This window comes from Branchiostoma floridae, chromosome 16 (genome assembly GCF_000003815.2).
Source record: "Branchiostoma floridae strain S238N-H82 chromosome 16, Bfl_VNyyK, whole genome shotgun sequence".
Taxonomy (NCBI): domain Eukaryota; kingdom Metazoa; phylum Chordata; class Leptocardii; order Amphioxiformes; family Branchiostomatidae; genus Branchiostoma; species Branchiostoma floridae.
In genome coordinates this window covers 9,216,975-9,236,252 of record NC_049994.1, presented here as the reverse complement: position 1 = coordinate 9,236,252, position 19,278 = coordinate 9,216,975, and the positions used below count along the sequence as shown (strand labels likewise).

The 19,278-nt window shown below is 42.3% G+C and overlaps 1 protein-coding gene across 1 annotated transcript; it reads left to right on the top strand.

Annotated features, from left to right (window-relative positions):
• Positions 1-5,953: 5,953 nt before the first annotated feature.
• Positions 5,954-7,712, top strand: LOC118403552 (tyrosinase-like). The gene is made up of 2 exons (XM_035802286.1): positions 5,954-6,527; positions 7,165-7,712. The coding sequence occupies exons 1-2, from the start codon at positions 5,954-5,956 to the stop codon at positions 7,710-7,712; spliced, it is 1,122 nt and encodes a 373-aa protein (XP_035658179.1).
• Positions 7,713-19,278: the final 11,566 nt, after the last annotated feature.

Sequence of the window (19,278 nt, the reverse complement as noted above, 5' to 3'; positions counted from 1 at the left end):
CATTTGTTTTATTGATGAATTATTACTGTAAATTCCTTTATTTTCGCGGTAGGAGGGGAAATTTTTTTTGCGGTGTTAACGTTTACAGTTGAAACTGCAGAATAAAAGATATCAATAACACATTCTGGCGGTGCCTTGACACCGCGAAATTGCGTCACCGCGAAAATAAACCCACCGCGAATATGCCAAGATATACAGTATTGTGTTGTCTCCAATGAGGTAGAAGAGCAAGCATAGGCCCGTCGTCACATTTGACCTGTGATACAAATAAATCCTTCAATATATTTACTATCTCCGCAAACTTTCCGCCATCTTCGATTTAGAGGTCACCGTTGACAATAATAACATGGCACGCCCGAATCTTTGCATGACTCCATGGAAGGACGCCTATTTACAACAAGTAAAACGTAAAAAGTAACATAAACGATTTCCACACTGTCATACGTATCACATGCAAAAGTTCACAACGAGTCATATGACGAAGGTGGTGCGTTAAGGTCAACGAAAGACTTGTTGATTTTAACCGCTGTCTGGGGAGGAGGGTTTGCATTGTTCTGGTATTTCTCCCACGTAAAATTATCCAAAATCGTCATCCCCAAATGCGAGGGCGCTGATCATGACCATCGTCTGCACATAATTGCAGTCGACTTTATAGTCAAACAACCCATCTGTAATATTGTCACGCACGGGCCGACGGTTGTTCTTACTCGTTGAACAGGTTCATTGCAAGTGCACCGATGGCAGCTTAACTAAATATATAACTTGTTTCGTGTTCTTCAACCCTCCACATTTGCGAGGAAAATTTGTTAGAATCAGACGCTTTTTCAGTTCCTTTTTTTTTCTTCTTTTCTATAACGTGTTGTAGAGTAGTCTACAATGTAGGAAACTTAATAACAGAAAGCCATGCCAAAACAGAGAGAACATTAACGACAATCTTCTTAAGTTTGTACATTTGTGATTGTTCTGACACAGGATTTTAACAAACGGGTTTGACACTGTTTTGCCAGTACCGATACGAAAGGCATAACCTAAAGAAGTTAAAGCAAGGGTGACCTTTTCCAAATTTCAAATTGGGGTTTCACAAAACTTTGTAGGTATTGACAAAAGTTTAAATTTCTTAACTTGTTGGCACGAGGTGACGAAAAACAACTTTTGAAGTTAAAAACGTAACGTTCCCTCTGGCTTGTACCCAGTCAGTTTGCAAGAGGCTGCTCCGTGGAACAGGTGAGTGTGTTTCTCTTGAAGATGGATTTTCAGTTTCAGCAGTTCAACGATGTTTACATGTCGGAGCGTTGAAGTCACGTTCACGTCAATACTTAATCTTAGTTTTTGGCCTAAAGGTCCATTCTCACTACACTCGCGTCATGCTTGCGTCGCTGCGGGGTTCATTCACTGTGTCACTGTTGTGTTATTTTCGCCGATTTTCTGTTGCGCTCACACTTGCGTCACTGTTGTGTTTCTAGACTAAATGAACAGGTTATTGGAAGTCGCAGCGTTGTCGATTTATGAAAAATCAGTGTCAAATGATGAAAATGCCTCAAAATGACATTTATAATGAAATAATTTCCCCTGTGATGATGCATAATATGTTACATATGTTATATAATAACATTGAAAGACTTTTACAGTAAAAGGAGTGATCCAAATGAATGGACACGAACCACATACCAGATTTGACTCGATCGCTTAAATATGAATGTGGTTTGCACCAAGTATGTGTAATGGTGTATGTTTATAGGTTTATTGAACGATTTCCAAATTTCACAAATGAAAAAGTTTGATATTTCATACGTTTTTTTATGACGTGGAGTATTTTCACTGTCGGCGGATGGCCTGCCAAACTATTAATGTCTAAGTCTATCATACTTGTAAAAAGGCAGGGAAAAACATGGCTTATGGGTCCGACTGCCTGCAAGTTTAGTGTTCTATCTGCGGCAGGCTACCAGCGATGATTACATTGCTTGTATCGCAAACTCAAAAGCAAACGTTATCATCCAACATAGGGGTAGATATAATTCTGGCCTATTTTCCATCAAATAGAACAAAATACATTTTTAAGTTAGTCTGAATACGGATACAAGTTACGTTTTGTGGAAATCTCACTGTTGTAACTGAATCAAAAACCGCTGTAAAATGATATCCAAAATGTATCCAAAATAGATATTCAGTAATAAAAGGATGTTTACTTTTGATACTTGGTGCAAAATAGACAAAAAATAACCTTGATACGAGGGCGGTTCAAAAAGTAATGCCACTGGTTTTATAACAGGCTCATGTTTTCATCGAATAAGTTGACATTTTGCACAAAAGTAAAAGAATGTATCCTCTTGAGATTGAGATATCTCTATTTGTTGTTAAGATTTTTATGAGTGACTGAGTTGAGTTCAAAATGACCACACCCTTGTTATCCCGTCGAAAGAAATTAGAGGGTCAATTAACGTGCAATTGATAATGTCTCTAAATGAATTGTAGCTATTGTAAGAAACTAAAATTGCACATGTATCAAGTTGCATTTCTCTATAAGCCACATGCCTATTTTCATCTTTGAAATACAATCACTTATTATTTTTCCGTTCCTGGTGTGAAGTAAGGTCGTCAGGGTCGTAATTAGCAGAGGGTTAGGGGTGGGCTGCTTAAAGTTTCCATTTTTTTATTAACTGAGATAAATCAAACTTAGCACACTTCTTGATGTTGAAACAGTTAATGATTGGCTAATGGAAAAGCAGTCTACAAAAACCTTTATTCAACAAATCACGTATTTAGCTTTTTATCAAACTGTCTGTAATATAGCAACTCGCTCCATTCTAGTGGCTGTAAAAGATGAACCATTGCGAGTTCAAACATTAAATTTGACATGTAATCTATAGAGACATTTGTTATCATACAGGATAAATTTCAACTTCCTACAATAGTTTTAAAATGGTAAGATCTAGAGGAACTGATCTCCTGACAAGCTTTCAAGGTTATGGTCACCTTAAAGTCATCTCAGTTGCTCATAAAAATCTGAACCACAAATTGAGATATCTCAATCTCAAGAGGATATAGTCCTGTACATTTGTGCCAAATTTCAACTAATTCGATGAAAACATGAGCCTGTTATAAAACCAGTGGCATTACTTTTTGAACCGCCCTCGTACCGTTGAAGGCATGTTGGCGTCACTGTTGTGTCACTCTTGGGTCACTGTTGTGTCACTGTTGTGTCACTGTTGGGTCACTGTTGTGTTATTGTTGGGGCATCTTGCCACTTGCGTTATTTTTTAACTTTCAAAAAACCGTTGCGCTTGCTTGTGTCACCTCTAGGTTCGCTCGCATCACCTCTAGCTTCCGTGGGGTTACGTCTGCGTTGTCGAACCTCGCAGCGACGCAAGCGTGACGCGAGTGTAGTGAGAGTGGACCTTTATTTGGGACACCAGATGCTTTACCTATTTGTAAGTACACAGCATACGGCATCAAGGCGTGTTCTGTACTGTACATGTTGTTCCACTGAGAGCTTTGCCCGCTGCGCGCATGTTTGAGAAAAAGATGTCAGAAAATCTTTTTATTTCTAATTTCGTTCATATTTGTGACCGTTTGAGGCGGGAAATGCCTCTGGCATTAGGGTCCATGGTACCGTAATGGCTCTGTCATGGTCGTCGTGCGATCGAGAACTGATAGCGTCCGTTATTAGTAGTGCATATGTTGTACACAATTCGGCTGTCATAGATCCTTGTCAAAGGCAGGTTCCATCACAGCTTGCCTGACTAAAATCGCGCTCCTAGCGGCCAGCCTTACAGTTACCTCCGCCTTCGGGGAGGGGCCATTAACCCCAGCTAGCGAGAGATTGTGTAAACACAGGCTCTATCACAGCCTGCTTGAAAGTGCTGTGACGTCGAAATCACATGACGTCCCACGACGAATTGCCGCCTTTTGCCTTAGTAAAGGTGACAATTATCATGTCTATCACCACACATATTCTGTCCAAGGGTCATGCGACGGATTTTGACCCCTGCGGTTACCCCGATTGTTGAAACTGTCAAAAACACGCCCTACAAGAACATAACTCAAGCTGAGTTACTGTAGACTTTAGTGGCTCGCCCACAAATTCAAGCCACATGGGCTCAAATTGCTTCAAAACATGGGAAGCAACTTCAACAGGACAGAAAGCTCATGCAAATGCGGAATATCCAAAGTAAAGAGGTGTTTCGCCGCCGTTTCCTGGTCCTGTATGTCAATTTCTTAATGTTGTATATACATATAATCATCGGGCAAGAAGCATTACATGGGAAGTACTCCTTAGTGAAACCCTCACAAGGGTAAAGTAAAGAAAATCGGGTGAAAAAGTATCGCTTGAAGTATGACGGTGTTGATAAATTAGATGTGTTACGTAGTAAAACTGAAACACATGTAAAATTGTCACGTTCCGAGTGAGGGCTGTTCTAACACGTTGAACAGGTTCTTTGCATCAATGTTGGCTTGATTAGATAGAAAACATGTTTCGTGGTGTTTATCACAACAGTAGTTTCAACAGCAACAAGATAAGTACAGTTTTAACCAAATAGACGTTTTCCACAACGCACAACAGAGTAGTCTGCAAAGTAGGAACCAAGGATATGGACATACCGCAAAGCCATGTGTAAACCGTAGAAGCTATGACGACATTCTTCCTAAGGGCCCAAGTTTGTACATTTTTGGTTAGCCTATTAAACACTCAATATCGGACCTAAAGTTGACATTAAGTTGTCAGTACCGGTACCGATACAATAAAGAAGTATTAGTAAGCAGGGGTACATGCTAAAGTACCTTCTTCCAAATCGTACTTGCGCTTTTATATGACTTGTTATTGTTCATTTGTTGACGTAAGTTTAAATTTATGCACAAGATTACGAGGAACAACTTTTGCAATTAAAAACGTAACATCCGCTCTGACAAGTGCTCAGCCAGTCAAGTTGTAAACACCATCAGGGCATTTTTGAAATTCTGTCCCGCTTCGGCTGTGGCAACTTGATATGTTCGTCTACCATCTCATGGGGGATATATACTGCTAGTGTTGGATAGACGTCGCCCGAGCCCCGTCCAATTTGTGAAGGGGCAGACTTTCAGCGAAAAGTACAGCCGATGCTCGGGCGATGATCTACAAATTCGGCCGGTGTTCGCATGAATTGTAAAGCCCGCTTTCTGAGTCATATGATGAAGGTGATGCGTTACAGTTGACACTTGTATGAGCGTTTCTCAGCGGTTAAACTGCCCTCTAATGACAGAGCACTAGACCCGTCTAGACAGTTGGCTGTTGTTTTGTCACTGCTCATATTACTAACTAGCTATGAACTCTCTACCTATACTGTTTATCCGTACCTTCAGTGCGGAGTTTGATAATTGAACGATTTCCAAGTGGACAGAAAGTCAATTAAGTTTCATCGAGAGACTTGATTCTAACCGCTTATTTGAGGGAATGCTGTATGGTTGAAAGGTTATCCACAGTTGTCATCCACATGAATGACGGTGTTAATCATGAGTTTCGTCTACATAGGATGACAGTCGACCATCTAACAGAACTAACTCATCTGTAATATTGTCACGTACAGGCTGACGGTTGTTCTCACTCGTTGAACAGGTTCGTTGCACGTGCACCGATAGTAGCCTAACGAAATAGATAACTTGTTGCGTGTTATTCAACGCTCCGCATTTATCACAAAAGTGTGGTTTCAATCAAAATGACTTTTCCGATATTTTTTTTCCTTTTCAATGACAGGTTGTAGGATTATAGAAAACAACTATCGAAATGATTTAGAAACTTAATTCCAGAAAGGCATGTAAAAATACTGTAAGCACTAATTACAGTCTAAGACCATCCCTACCCTTAAGCTATGTAAAAGCGTGGCCTGGATCACCGTAAACGCGTCGGTCTCTGTTGTCTTCTCCTTGGGATCAGTCCACGATAGACGTGCACTGAGTCGGTGCCTTTCGGGGGTCCACCATGAAAGCATTTGGCCTGCTGATCGTGATGGTTGGATTTTCCCCCCGCGGTGACGCACAGTTTCCGCGGGTGTGCACCAACGATGCGTCATTGGAGAGTAAGGAGTGCTGTCCCACTCCGGTAGGCTTCACCGAGCCGTGCGGTGGGCTTGGGCGGGGCCAATGCGCCGACACCCCCGACACCACCAAGGAAGACCCCGATTGGAAGGAAGCGTACCAAGTGGACGACCGGCGCCACTGGCCGCACGTGTTCTTTAATAGGACCTGCCAGTGTGAGGGCAACTTCTCCGGGCACGACTGCACAAGGTGTACCTGGGGATACCGTGGGCCGGACTGCAATATCACACAGCCGCCAGCTATGCGCAGGAACATTCGGGACCTTAGCGATGAAGAGAAAGATACGCTCCAGCGCTACTTTGACCGCGCGAAGAACACTACCAGCAATTACGTCTACGCTCTGGAGTTCAAAGAGAACATCAGGGGAAGGGAAGACTTCGCCAACCAATCTGTGTGGGACTTCTTCGTGGCGATGCACTACTACGCCAGCCGCGCAACTATGCCGCCCTTCATTACAGGTATTGATAATGATTCATTTGTTTTACTATTTTCATCATACAAACTGATCAAGCTCGCATTGCACTGAGTTACACTATCATTCTCGGAGCTACAGACAAAGATTTGCTACAATGCCGAGGTGGCATCTCACCGTGGTGCCTGGGAAGCCTATAATAGGCAGTACGCCCCTCCCAAGCTAGGTGGCATCATCATGGGCTGGTATGCCATTTATGTGGGGCGTGGCTGGATGGGCAAGGGTTGGTTAGGGTTGGGCAGTTCACTTCATTTCACTTGGATCTAAAAATTCATGAATCTTTTATTTTTTGCGCACCAGAAGATGTCGTCTGTAAAATCAAGCCAGTGTGGACTAACTGAGGATTAGAGAAGAGCAGTATAAATTGATTTCACATATAACGGGTATAATGACAATGAAGTTTTTGTTTTTTTGACAATGACAATGAAATTCATTACATATTCATGCCCCATTGGGGCTAAATGCAGCCAGTTTGATATAAAAGGTAGTGAACGAAAAGTTATACATGTATCATAACAGTTTACATGCTTCTTCTCTCTTCTTAAAACATAAAAAATATACATAGTTTATATATATAGCATTCCTTATTTCAGAGTACAAACTTCATTTTTCAAATCTAACAGGTATCTGTAAGACGGAGGCGAACTGTTCCCTGGACTTTGCGCACAAGGGTCCCGCTTTTACCACTTGGCACCGCGCGTACCTGCTGGAGTTTGAGCGGGCTGTGCAGGTTGTCAACAACGACCCCGACTGGACCTTGCCGTACTGGGATTGGAGCGCAGCGGAGGACAACCAGTGCGACATCTGCACCAACGAGTACGTCGGTGCCAACGATACGGACGGCAACCTGGACTCAGGGTCTGTCTTCGCCAGCTGGGGGATCATCTGCGCTAACCTATCTTCGTTCGACGAGGAAATCCGCAGGAACCACACCAAACCGTGTGATGTGACCGAAGTGCTAGGAAAGCTGAATAGAAACCCAGGGCAAGCCGACCTGGACAGATTCGGAGAGTCAATGAATCACCTGCCCCTGGTGACGGAGGTGGACTTCGCCCTTCGTTTCGCTGCGTTCGACACGCGTCCTTACAACAGGAACTCCAACTGCAGCTTCCGGAACCTGCTGGAGGGATATGCCAACACCAGCACCGGCAAGTCCCGGGAAGACATGTGAGCAGAATCATTCCCTTCATGAAATAATCATGGAGGTTATATCATTCACTAGTGTTTGTCTGTGTGTCAACAAGATAACTTAAGAACAACTGGGTGGATTGGTTTCATGCTTGGTGTGTTGGTAGGGTGTGAACAAAGCTGGAAATGATTAGATTTGGGCCCCTTAGCGGCTCTGCAGCAGTACTCAAGTCTTGATATCTCGTGTTTTGAACAAGCTATGGTCACGAAATTTGGCAGATGCCTCTTGTGCTCAGAAAGAACTTGACGTAAGTTTGGGCCCCCTGGCGGCTAGTTTTGGAATAGCAGGGGCATCTTTGTCAAAAATTTCAGATGAGGATAACTCAAGAAAGCACCAACGGATTTTCAGATTCGACAAAGATGAACAAAATAAAATAAAAATTATGCAAAATAGGATCTATTTGCATACTCTATGAGAATATTCCCTCGTAGCAATGTTTCAACGTATCTCTTGTCCCGGACATGATATGGTCCGTTGGGGTGGCAGATAGCTTTTGACGCTAGGACAAGGTGGGGCGGATTTGAGCCCTGTAACATTTAAAACTGCACTACGTAAGATTTGAACAATACAAAAAATGTAGCTTTGTAACTTAACAAACTTTATAAAAACACTTGATTTCATGGAGGTATGAGGTTTTTGAACTCTAGTTTGTACTTTTTTTATCAACATTAATTTTGTTCTGTACGATGTCACTAAGCCGTACGCGTGCAGACTGGTTCAAAGGTCAACATGCCTGAGGGTTCTTTTGAGGGAGATAAGTACGTGCTGGTATGGGGTGTCGTAAATCGAACCTTCAACAGTTCGCAATATAGAACCAGCATCTTAGATGGTAACCGTTACGTGTCATAGCGGCATGTTAAGAAGGCCTCGGTGAATGAAATATTCAGTGAAATGTCGTTATTTGGTCGTCAAGTCCTGGTGAGTGTATCTGTCTGAAGACTTCACCCCGGCCTTGTAGCAACTCCTTTTCTTTTTCCTTCTCTTCTTCTAAGCCTTTGCCTCAACATTAAACATTATCAATATCAAGAAGACACAACCAATGTAATTATTAGACTCATTTTGCTTTCAAATATTTTCGTCACACGCAGTAGTTTTGTCTCGTCTTTGCTCCTGGGGTTTATCTACCTGCGAGGTCTTTGTCTCGGCGTGATGTGCATTTGGGCGGGGATAATAAGCAAAACTCCGTGACCTCATAGCTTCGCCAAATGTGTTCATCTTTACAGCAGACTTATTCTAACGGTTTCTCATCGACATATCGCTGACCGGTCTATATCATATGCAAGCGTTTCTTAACTTGGGGGGGGGGGGGGCTTAAAGCAAAAATACGTATAAAGCAACATTTCAATTACAAATGTAACGGATCCGTTACAGCAGTATCGTGATAATTGCTAAACAATTAACGAAATAAAACCGAAAAAAAGTGTATCAATTGAACCCGAGCCAAAATAACTAAATAATGACCACCGGAAGGTAATTTCTGTCTCCCAAACGGTCGTCGCCTTTCAGAATGGTCGTCGCCTTTTAATTGTACTAGCACGCTCCGTCAGTCTATGTGCATTCGCAAGCTCCACTCACATCGTGATAATTCTTGTCGTCGTAGTTGATAACGGGTTTTGATTTATTCTCATAAATTATGTAAATGAGAACCTAATTTGCATTACTTACGTCCGCATGTTCAACTTAACGTACATGTTACTATCAAATGTCGCAAGAATTTAATTTTCGTCATTTAACACTATAATAACAGTTTCTCATTAGTCATGTAAATTAGGTAATAATTTGTATAATTATAATAAGCAATTATAATAATATATATAATAAGCATATATATATAATATATAATAATAAGCATAATAAGCAAATGCATTCAGACTTGGGTTGGCCCATGGTACGAGAAAGATTCGCCATCAGCACATTGACTATGTTTTTCAGAATACTTGTCAGTAAGGAGCCCCATAACATTTACAGCTCCATCGTCCCTGTCCATTCTACCCACACATATTCTACTAGATTATCCAACTCCTTCAGTTTTAAACTCCCTAAGCCAAAAACAAACTCAAAAAAGCGAACTTTTCTCTACCGTGCCATCAGTCTTTGGAATGACCTACCACCTTACATCAAATCCCTGCCCAACATCTCACGCTTTAAAAAGGCAATGTATCAAGTCTTCTCAAGCCAATAGTTTTTTTTTATGATTGTGTATCTATTATTATCTGCTTGTATATATACATGTATGTTTGTGTATATATTTTCGTTTGTTTATGTATGTTTCATTGTTTCATATGAACCCTGGTAGACTAGCCCTAAATAGGGCTAAAGGGTATCGGAATAAAGGAATAAAGGAATAATTGATGTCTACCAATATTTCCCTTTTCTAGTTACATATGTCATGTTTAAGTTCCCTAGTAGTAATGAAATACTGTGGCCTGATAAACTGTGCTCATTAATTATGCAAGTTAGCCTCTGGTTTGCATTGATAGCCCTTATTTGTGGAAGACACCTCCAAAGTCATCTACATATAAAAATCACGATGATTCGTCAACCCCTTCCCGAGTTATTCCCTTTCAAAGGGATGGTGTAATTGCGCACGTGCGGACGAATGACTGTGAAATTTCGAGAATGTTTGCCAATCGGATATATCCTTAGCAGTAAGCCTAATATTTTTCTCTTTTTGAGTTACATATGGCATGTTTTTGAGAATGCTAACATGAAATACCACACGTGTATTTATAAACTGTCTTCATTAATTATGAAACTTAGCCCCTGATTTGCATGATTAGTATCTAATTATGTAGGGTATCTCTAAAGCTATCTACAGTGCAAACATCATGAAGATCCGTCAGTCCATTCACGAGTTATTCCCCTCTAACGGGATGATGCAACTACACATGCCTGTAGAAAAATTCCCGAGATTTTGGGAATTCTTGTCAAATGGTCGCAAACTATACTACATTTGTATTAGGCTCGCCCCTGAGGCGTCGCCCAACACCACAGACACTGAATCGGACCATATCTGACTCTGCTTGAAGTTTACTGGCCGACCACACGGGTCTGACATTAGAACTTGGACTATTCTGTCACTGTCTGCCCATCTATGTCATGTCGCTATTATATAATGTCGATCAATTATAAGTTTCCCTCCATGCGCAGAATACACGCGGACGGTACACTGGTCCCTGGAACTCGCAGCATGCACAACCAAGTGCACATTTACCTGAACGGCACGATGTCTCACGTCCCCTCCGCACCGAACGACCCCATGTTCTTCCTACACCACTGCAACGTCGACCGGTTGTTCGAGGCGTGGATTCGTCTATACGAGTGGGTGTCCTCGTCCTAGCTAAAGTTTCCAATTCGTTTTCGGGCACAGGGGGAGGGTTATTGTGTATTTTGGCAATGATATATGTTTGGTAGCTTGATTTACTTTTCCGTGTAAGATCGACTACTTGCACGTCAATCATTCTTTGCTAATTTATGCGTCCTGATTTCCGGTGGCTTCTATTGGCAATATCATTTGACGGCCGACCTTAAACCGCCGGCCATGAAGGCTAGCTGAAAGTGTGTCTCTATAAACATTTACCCAGACCGAGTGGCTCGGATTGGCCTACGAAAGGTGCCCCTCCCGGCCACAACCTCAAAGAGCACATCGTGCCCACCTTCCCGCCATACAGCCACGAAGACATGTTCAAACCGTCTACGAAGTTAGGTTACAACTACGAGGAGCTTCCTAAAGGAGGTACGACGTCTGCTTCTTATGATAAAATTTGGCGCTCTTTGTTGGATATCCGACATGCATGCAGGGTACCCGGATGTCCGCCAAGTTCGGTACATGTAAATTCATTTATTTCCCCAACAACGACATCTCTGCCGAACATGCGCACTTCGCTTGTGGTCAGAAGAGGAGAAGCCACTGCTGTAACATTGTATCTGATTTCTTTGGTCATATCTATAACATTGCAAACGATGTACCGTAGGCTTACACTGCAGTTAAAAGTTTGATTCATAGGACTTCCAGGCTGTCCTCTGGATTATAACTGACCAAACTGTTCAGCTTAGATGTGAGCAACGGTAAAACGTGGTTGGACGTCGGTGTCGTCCCTCGTATTCCATGCAAATGATACTTTTATTTACTTATTTGCAAAATCGTGCTCGAAGGCTAATTGCGTGAACGTTAACATTCACAGAGAAGACAAAATAATACATGACACTAATGTCTAATCAAGTGAAGGTGCACCTATTATTGGATTTGGCTTCTTCTCAGAAAGTGGTGGTTAATGAACTGTCCCACACATTGCAAAATGAGTGGGTTTTGTGATTTCAGTAAAAGCATAGTCTTTCGGTGATGTCCTAGATTGTAAAAGCTCGGTGAAATTGTAGCGACTGTTTGTAATAATCTGTTTCTTTCAACCTCATTGTTAGGACACTGACTAATAAAATGTATTTCATTAATAACCATTCTACCTCCCTTGTTGGGACAGATGGAGGGAGCGACCTGGGAGAGTGCAAAGATCGGCAATCAGAAGGCCTGTCTCCGGGTGCGATCGGGATGGGAGTTGGCATTGCGTTAGGGCTTGTGCTTGTCGTCATCGGTGTTGCCGTTATGTTGTTTATCCGGTGCGGTCCCCAAACGCCACAGTACCACGCCGCCAACACAGGCACGGAGATGTCCGTGCGGACATGAGCAGAGCATTTTTACCAAGCCTTCTGGAGGCCTCATTTTTGGCGACGCCTCAGGGGCGAGCCTAATGTTTATAGTGTGCGACCGTTTGACAGGAATTCTAGGAATTCCGCAGGCATGCGAGGAATTTTTCTACGGGTATTTTTTTCTACGGGTATTTTCTACGGGTATTCCCTAGGGAATTTGTTTTTGTGTGTGACTTTAGTCTGCTTTGTGTATGGCGTATAATAAGATGACGTGACCGATGTTATAAACCAGGATTTCTTGTTTTAATACTCGTTTCACCATCAAGTATACATCACATTACATTTTTTAACAAAATACCCGATATTATGTATCGTTAGGGTAGAATTGTGGGTCAGTTATATTTTTTGCTTGACCATTCGGCGTAATGATGTCGTGTATGTATGAGGATTGTTTTGTTTCGTTTGAAGGTTTTTATTTCATATCTTTCTGTTATTTCATTTTGTATGGTTGTGTGACGCTTGAATCCCTTTTTTTCTTATTGTTGTGATGTTCATTTGGTTACCAAACCATTGCGACAAAGGGGTGTACTTGTCAGTCGATTCTTCCTGTAACCTGGGGGTAGTCATGCCGGCGTTCACCTGTGGGGACAGATTGTGAGAAAGGATTGATATGAAGTATTTTTGCAATAGTGATACTAACTAAGCAACTTTTGTATGTCTGGATCGGTAAAGTGTTGTTTTCTGTTAGTTACAGGCCGTCGGTAGTGATGTAAGGCATCAAAGTAATTCAGATATAATTTATAGCAAAAGTCATACATATTGAATTACAGCGCTTATATTGTCATGTCAAGTCAAAGTCCTTCCCGCTCCATGGTGCATAGGGCGGCGCCCATGTTCTTGGAGTAACCCTGGGCCAAACAAATGCAATTACTACAGTAGGGGGCCAGGACACTGGCTGTGGTGTGTGTTCAAATTACATACTCTTTCCCGAATGCTGAGTGCTAAGCTGAGAAATTAGCACGACCATTTAACACGTCATACTATATTGGCCGGGGATCGAACTTACGACGTACCGAATGCATGGCGAAGACTTTTCCCACTCGTCTCATTGCACCGGCGATAACGCTTGTGCAGCCAGACAACAATACTCGTGATGCTAACGTGCTGTTACTTTGACCGATGAGGTCTATTTCTCTTATAACCAAAGGGCACAAAAGTGCATTATCATTTACCTTTTGGTGTAGCCCGAGTTTTGAATCATTAAAGAAGTTTCAGAAATAAATTGTACCACCGTGAATAAGAAATAATGACACAAAATATTCTTTCTCGGCTTGGCTTCGCATGATCGAAGGCACATCACAATATCAATATACATGTCGGCTTAAAAGCCACAAGCGACGGCTATCGGGTCTAACATGCAGTACACTGTTACGTCGGGTTGCGTAAACCAGTATACAGAATATTTCGTCCATCATACAAGTAAAACGGCTGCATTTGCAAGAGATATCCAACTTCTACGTGTGGAAGGGTGGTAAAGGTGATTGGAAAAGCATCCTGTATACAACGGCTATATCATCACCTGCCTGTAATAAGACAGAATGAAATAAGTCACATGTACGCTCACCGCTATTAAACTGCTTGGAGGACAATGGGTGATCAGATTACCGGTACCGTTTTGGCTACAGTCAGAGTGATAAGACGGCGGGCGATCGGAGGACGGATGGGAGTATGGCAGTTCCGGCAATCGTCGGTTAATTGACGACTCGTGCTCAGCAGTATTGCTATAGAACTGTGGATACGTGCTTGACTGTACTAGTCCACAGACGATAAAGGGTGAGTGAAACGCAGAGTAAAAGATGATTGAGAACGGGGACCCCGGTAACAAATCGTATCTTTCACTTTAAGACCACGGGAAACAGATGAATATGACCACGAGAAACAGAAGCGTTTGTTGTTCGGCGGCGGCAAGGTGGCGAATGGAATTCCACAGGAGGGCCTCATGGAGCTCTGATATCTTCGGCCGATCAAAAACAAAAGGGTTGTGCCTGGTTGTGCCGTAAACAACATGTGGTATGAGTAACAAACTGCCAAGAAGTTTCCACGTTGAAAGATATTCTCTAAACAAAATCAAAAAACTCTGGCGAAACAAGGTCACAGATGAAGACTAATTCCTACACAACAATACGCTGTAAAAATGCCAAAACTATAATGCCGTTAATATGGGACTCATATTTTATCTTGCCGAAACGTGATGTTGGCGGACTTTTTGAAGACCAAGGTCTCGGGCGGTTTGGGGTAAGATTTGGGTCCACGAGATTAAGGTTGGCAGTGTTACTCAACCCAAGCACACAGTCCCAAAATCCACCTGGTACGATTCACATCGTAACGCTCTCGGTTTATTTAGCTCTAGTCACTCTTAACAACTTGTGACGTATTGTGACGTGGCATAATACATGCTATCATTAGCAAGGTACTCTCACCGAAATTGAGTCGCTTGTGCATGTTCACTGTCCAGTTGAAGCGCCGCGTCTAACTCGGCCGACCTTGTCCGCCGCGCCATCTCCGCCTGACTAGATAGTCAGTGATCGATCTTTATTGGGAAGCAAACTGACGCTATTCTGAGGGCTGCCATTGGTTGGAAAATGTACGTGTGCAGTTCCTATTTGTCAATGTTTACAGACTGACGTCAGCACGGTGACCAATCCCAAGACGATGTCCAGACGACGGCCAGGGACCGCCCGATTTGTTTGTTTTAACTATCCAAGCGGGGACGATATAGTCACAGCATTCAAAACGGGGATTGAAATGTAACCAAAAAGGATCTATTTTACGATGGGTATATTGCAACCTAACAACGCTAAATGCAATAGCAGCGAATCAGAACATTATAACCCGGAACTTTTCATGCCTACCTTAAAAATTAGTAGTAAGTTTTAACGGCTACAATGTTTCCTGTTTATTGACGAAGCGTAAAACAATAGATATATCTTGTACCGTCTTCTCTGAGGTGCGCTTATCGGGTAGTTTAGTTGATATTTTTGATCATGCATCATATACTGGGCGATGTTAAATTCAGTATCTCCGGGAACAGTCCTGGTTATATTGACCTCTTATTTCTTTTTCCAAAATGTGACTAGACATTGCATCTCCGAGGTTTATACTACTCTAATTAGATACAAAAATAAAGGACTTTGCCCTTTCATCTTGTATGCAGATACACACCAACATGTGTTGTATCAATCACACACGAATATATTGCCATTTTAACAAAAAGAACTAGTCTATATTGTGACACGCTGTAACTATTGTGGGGAAATAAGATATACATAGTACATAGGTAGAATGATCTAGCAAGACCTCAAAATTAACCCAAACACGACTGCGTACTAGTTACCACTCGTACATTGCAATTGACGAGTATTTATTTTCTTTCTGAGTACCTATCGTAATCCACAATGTATGGGTTACATGAGTTATTACCTCGTAAGCTACCATGTCTTAAGCTGGCGCTATCTCACTCCTATACAAGGGAAGAATGACACTTAAATACACAGACATGTCACTTGATGACAATGTTTTATTCACTTTAGAAGAACCAACATTCAATGCTATACCTGTGTCCGATTAAATGGTCATGTTTGAGAAATGGCTGTGTGTTGTCATAAAGAAATATATTCTGTGTATAAAAATCACTATAAAAAACAAACACTCAATGCTATACTTGTGTATATATAAATCTATTGTACAGTGGTCAAAGCTAACCTGTTCATTGTCGATAACATCTCTTTTTGTATGTCACCTGATATGCCCGGCGTGTGCTTAAACCTAAAATTTACGTCAGGTCTACGCGTGCGTATTATCAAGATTCTCAAACCCATGGCCGATAATAACAACAGCCTGGGTCACGACATTCACCAGACCTGAACGGTATTGTCTTTTGATAAGGCCAGTACCACTTTGTATCGGTGGCATCGGCAACTGATTGGAGCAAGATGCCGCCGTGCAAATTAATGACGGGATCTTCTCTTGGTATCTAACTGAGAAGCTCGGTATGTGGCCCAGACGTGCCAGGCGCTGTCTGTATGCGTCTAGAACCCGGGTCCCCAGACGGTCAAACCACTCGCGCATTGTGCGAAGAGATACGCAGGGTCACACCCTGAACCCCCCCCCCCCCTCACCCACTCTCGCATATAACAAGACTCGAGTCGTGCGTAGGAGATTGTCCTAGATCCATTCCGTGTAGCAGATGATTTCATGTTGTGCAAGCAAGCATTTGTTGTGTCCGTTTTGGCGTAGAGGTTATCATTTTTCTATGTATTGATTCTCACCCCACAACCGCTGTCTAGCCCTCGGGAGGTGCTCAGAAAAAGTTGCGGCGGTCAATCTTAAGCTGGCTCTATCTCACTCCTATACAAGGGAAGAATGACACTTAAATACACAGACTTGTCACTTGATGACAATGTTTTATTCTCTTTAGAAGAACCAACATTCAATGCTATACCTGAGTCCGATTAAATGGTCATGTTTGAGAAATGGCGGTGTGTTGTCATATAAAAATATATTCTTTTTTTAAAAATCACTATAAAAAACAAACGCTCAATGCTATACTTGTGTATATATAAATCTATTGTACAGTGGTCACAGCTAACCTGTGTTAGAAAGCAATTGTACATACAGACATTTCCTTATAGACCGTCTATAGATAATGGTTAAGATATTTTAAGAAACTAAAGAAGGGATACTCAATGGAAACTTATTTAACGTCACTTGGTAATATCGAGGTCAGATCGTCCATATGCAAACTTAGAATCAGCGCCCACCCCCTTGAAATAGAGAGCGGGCAGTACAAAAAGCTACCCGTGGGCGAAAGAACCTGTAATCATTGTAATGCAAAACCGGTGGAAGACGAAATACATTTTATTGCTAAATGCCTCTCAATGACCAGGAAAGATGAAGAGGTATGCAAAACACACAAAGACATCGAAACGCTTACCGACGAAATAAAACTATAAGGCTGTTAACGTCACATAACCCACTTATCATAGAAGAAGTGGGGTACATCGTCTTCTTCCCCCAAAAAAGAAGTCAAACCCCATATGCGTAGATTGTAGCTCACTGCAGTCAATATTTTTGATAGAATATTCCTTTGATTACAATTGACATCGTTGTTATCTATACCAAATAATTTTATGTATGTTTACTAAATCAACTGTATGCATCTTGTTGCAATTAGTCACGGGCAAGAACTTGCAAATAAACTACATTATTAAAACCAACATGTATAGCCTTGCTGCCTCTCCCTCCCATCAGAAATCTGCACCAAATCAAGGTGCTGGTTCGGCACGGACGTTGGCCCTATTTTGCTAGCTATTTTTCCAATACGTCAACGTTTTCGTGCAGCGACCTAGCGATGAACGTTTTGGAGGCCCAGAAGTATAGTGAGGTCGGGTTTACGTCAATCTGAAGGGTTACTTCCTATGCCGGGACACGTGTTCGTCGGGCCCATGCCGGTCACGGGGTGCCATCTCCCCGCTTGCCGCTTGGTGACGTGGGTGGCCGGGGCCTTTAATATCGGAAGCTCGGCGCTCCAGGGAGAACATGAGATGGGGCATCTTAGTTTAAGGTTATGTCAGGAGGAGGAAGAGACATGTCATCCTTTTGGGTAAGCGTGATTATCGTCGCGATGGTTCTGCTCTGTTCTGTGAGTGTGAGTGGTTCTGTTCTAATGATCAGTGGCGGTTTGTTTACATCTCCGTGAAGGGGGGGGGGGCGATTATGTGGTACTTATTTCCTCGAGGCCCTCCTTCATGGATGCCTTTGGTTATCAGTAACGCATTTATTCTGATCAGAACAAACACAGAAACGCTAAACCATGTGTATAACGGTGGGGCACTACATCCTCTAATCACACCTCGTTGTGACTAGGACGTCCTCTCTTACTTGTCTAATATTTCTTCAAAACATTTACATCTTTCCAAATTATGCCTAACAACAGTTATGGGAAGACCAGTATAGGATTCCATAAGAAATGAACCGTTAAACGCTGTTATGTGACTTTTGACCTTATAAAATACAACACGGCTGATCTCATTGACCATATTTCACCTTGAATTAAGTTAAACAATTATAACCGTCCACAATGCCCCATCTGCAAGACCGAGCTGAAGTTAGCAGCTCGTTTACCAGCACCAGTTGTGGCACGTAGACACCACGCACTCGCAGTTGCACGTACGTCGGTTTGTACCCTTAGCTTTAAAATGGTTAGACCAGTCCTGCTATGTATCTCGAGAACATCTTGATGTTTGAGTCTACACGACATGAAGAGTGTATTCATGTTTACTGTACTATACCTTAGACATTTTGTATCAAACACCCTAAGGTGCAGCAAGGTATCTTTAAGCTATACTACGTAATGTTTGGACAATACAGTATGTTTTTGTTGGGTTTCGCCTGCGTGCCTGCCTTGATCAGGCGGTCCAGGGCGCGACTCATCTTTAAGGGATATACATGAATGTTGTGATCGAGGCACACCTCTCGTAGCTTTCTTAGCCCGGCTTGCACCGAATGGTCCTACAACATAGAAATAAAAGGAAAAAGGGGAAAATTTGTCATAACATGCCGGACTCAGTCCTGCCTGGGGCTAATAAGTCGTGTATGTGTAGAGAGTCGTGAGCATGACAGGCCCATTTGTCACACCGACTCAAAGGGTGACTACCACATTCCAAACCAAAGATACTGTAAGTCGACAACGCATGAAGAGTGTGTTCATGTTTACTATGCACTTGGGGCAGTTTGTATCAAACACCTTAAGGTGCAGCAAAGTATCTTTAGAAAGTATGTTTCTGTTGGGTACGACAAAATAATGTAATGGAATATACATTCAAAAGCAAATAACAGTAAAGAT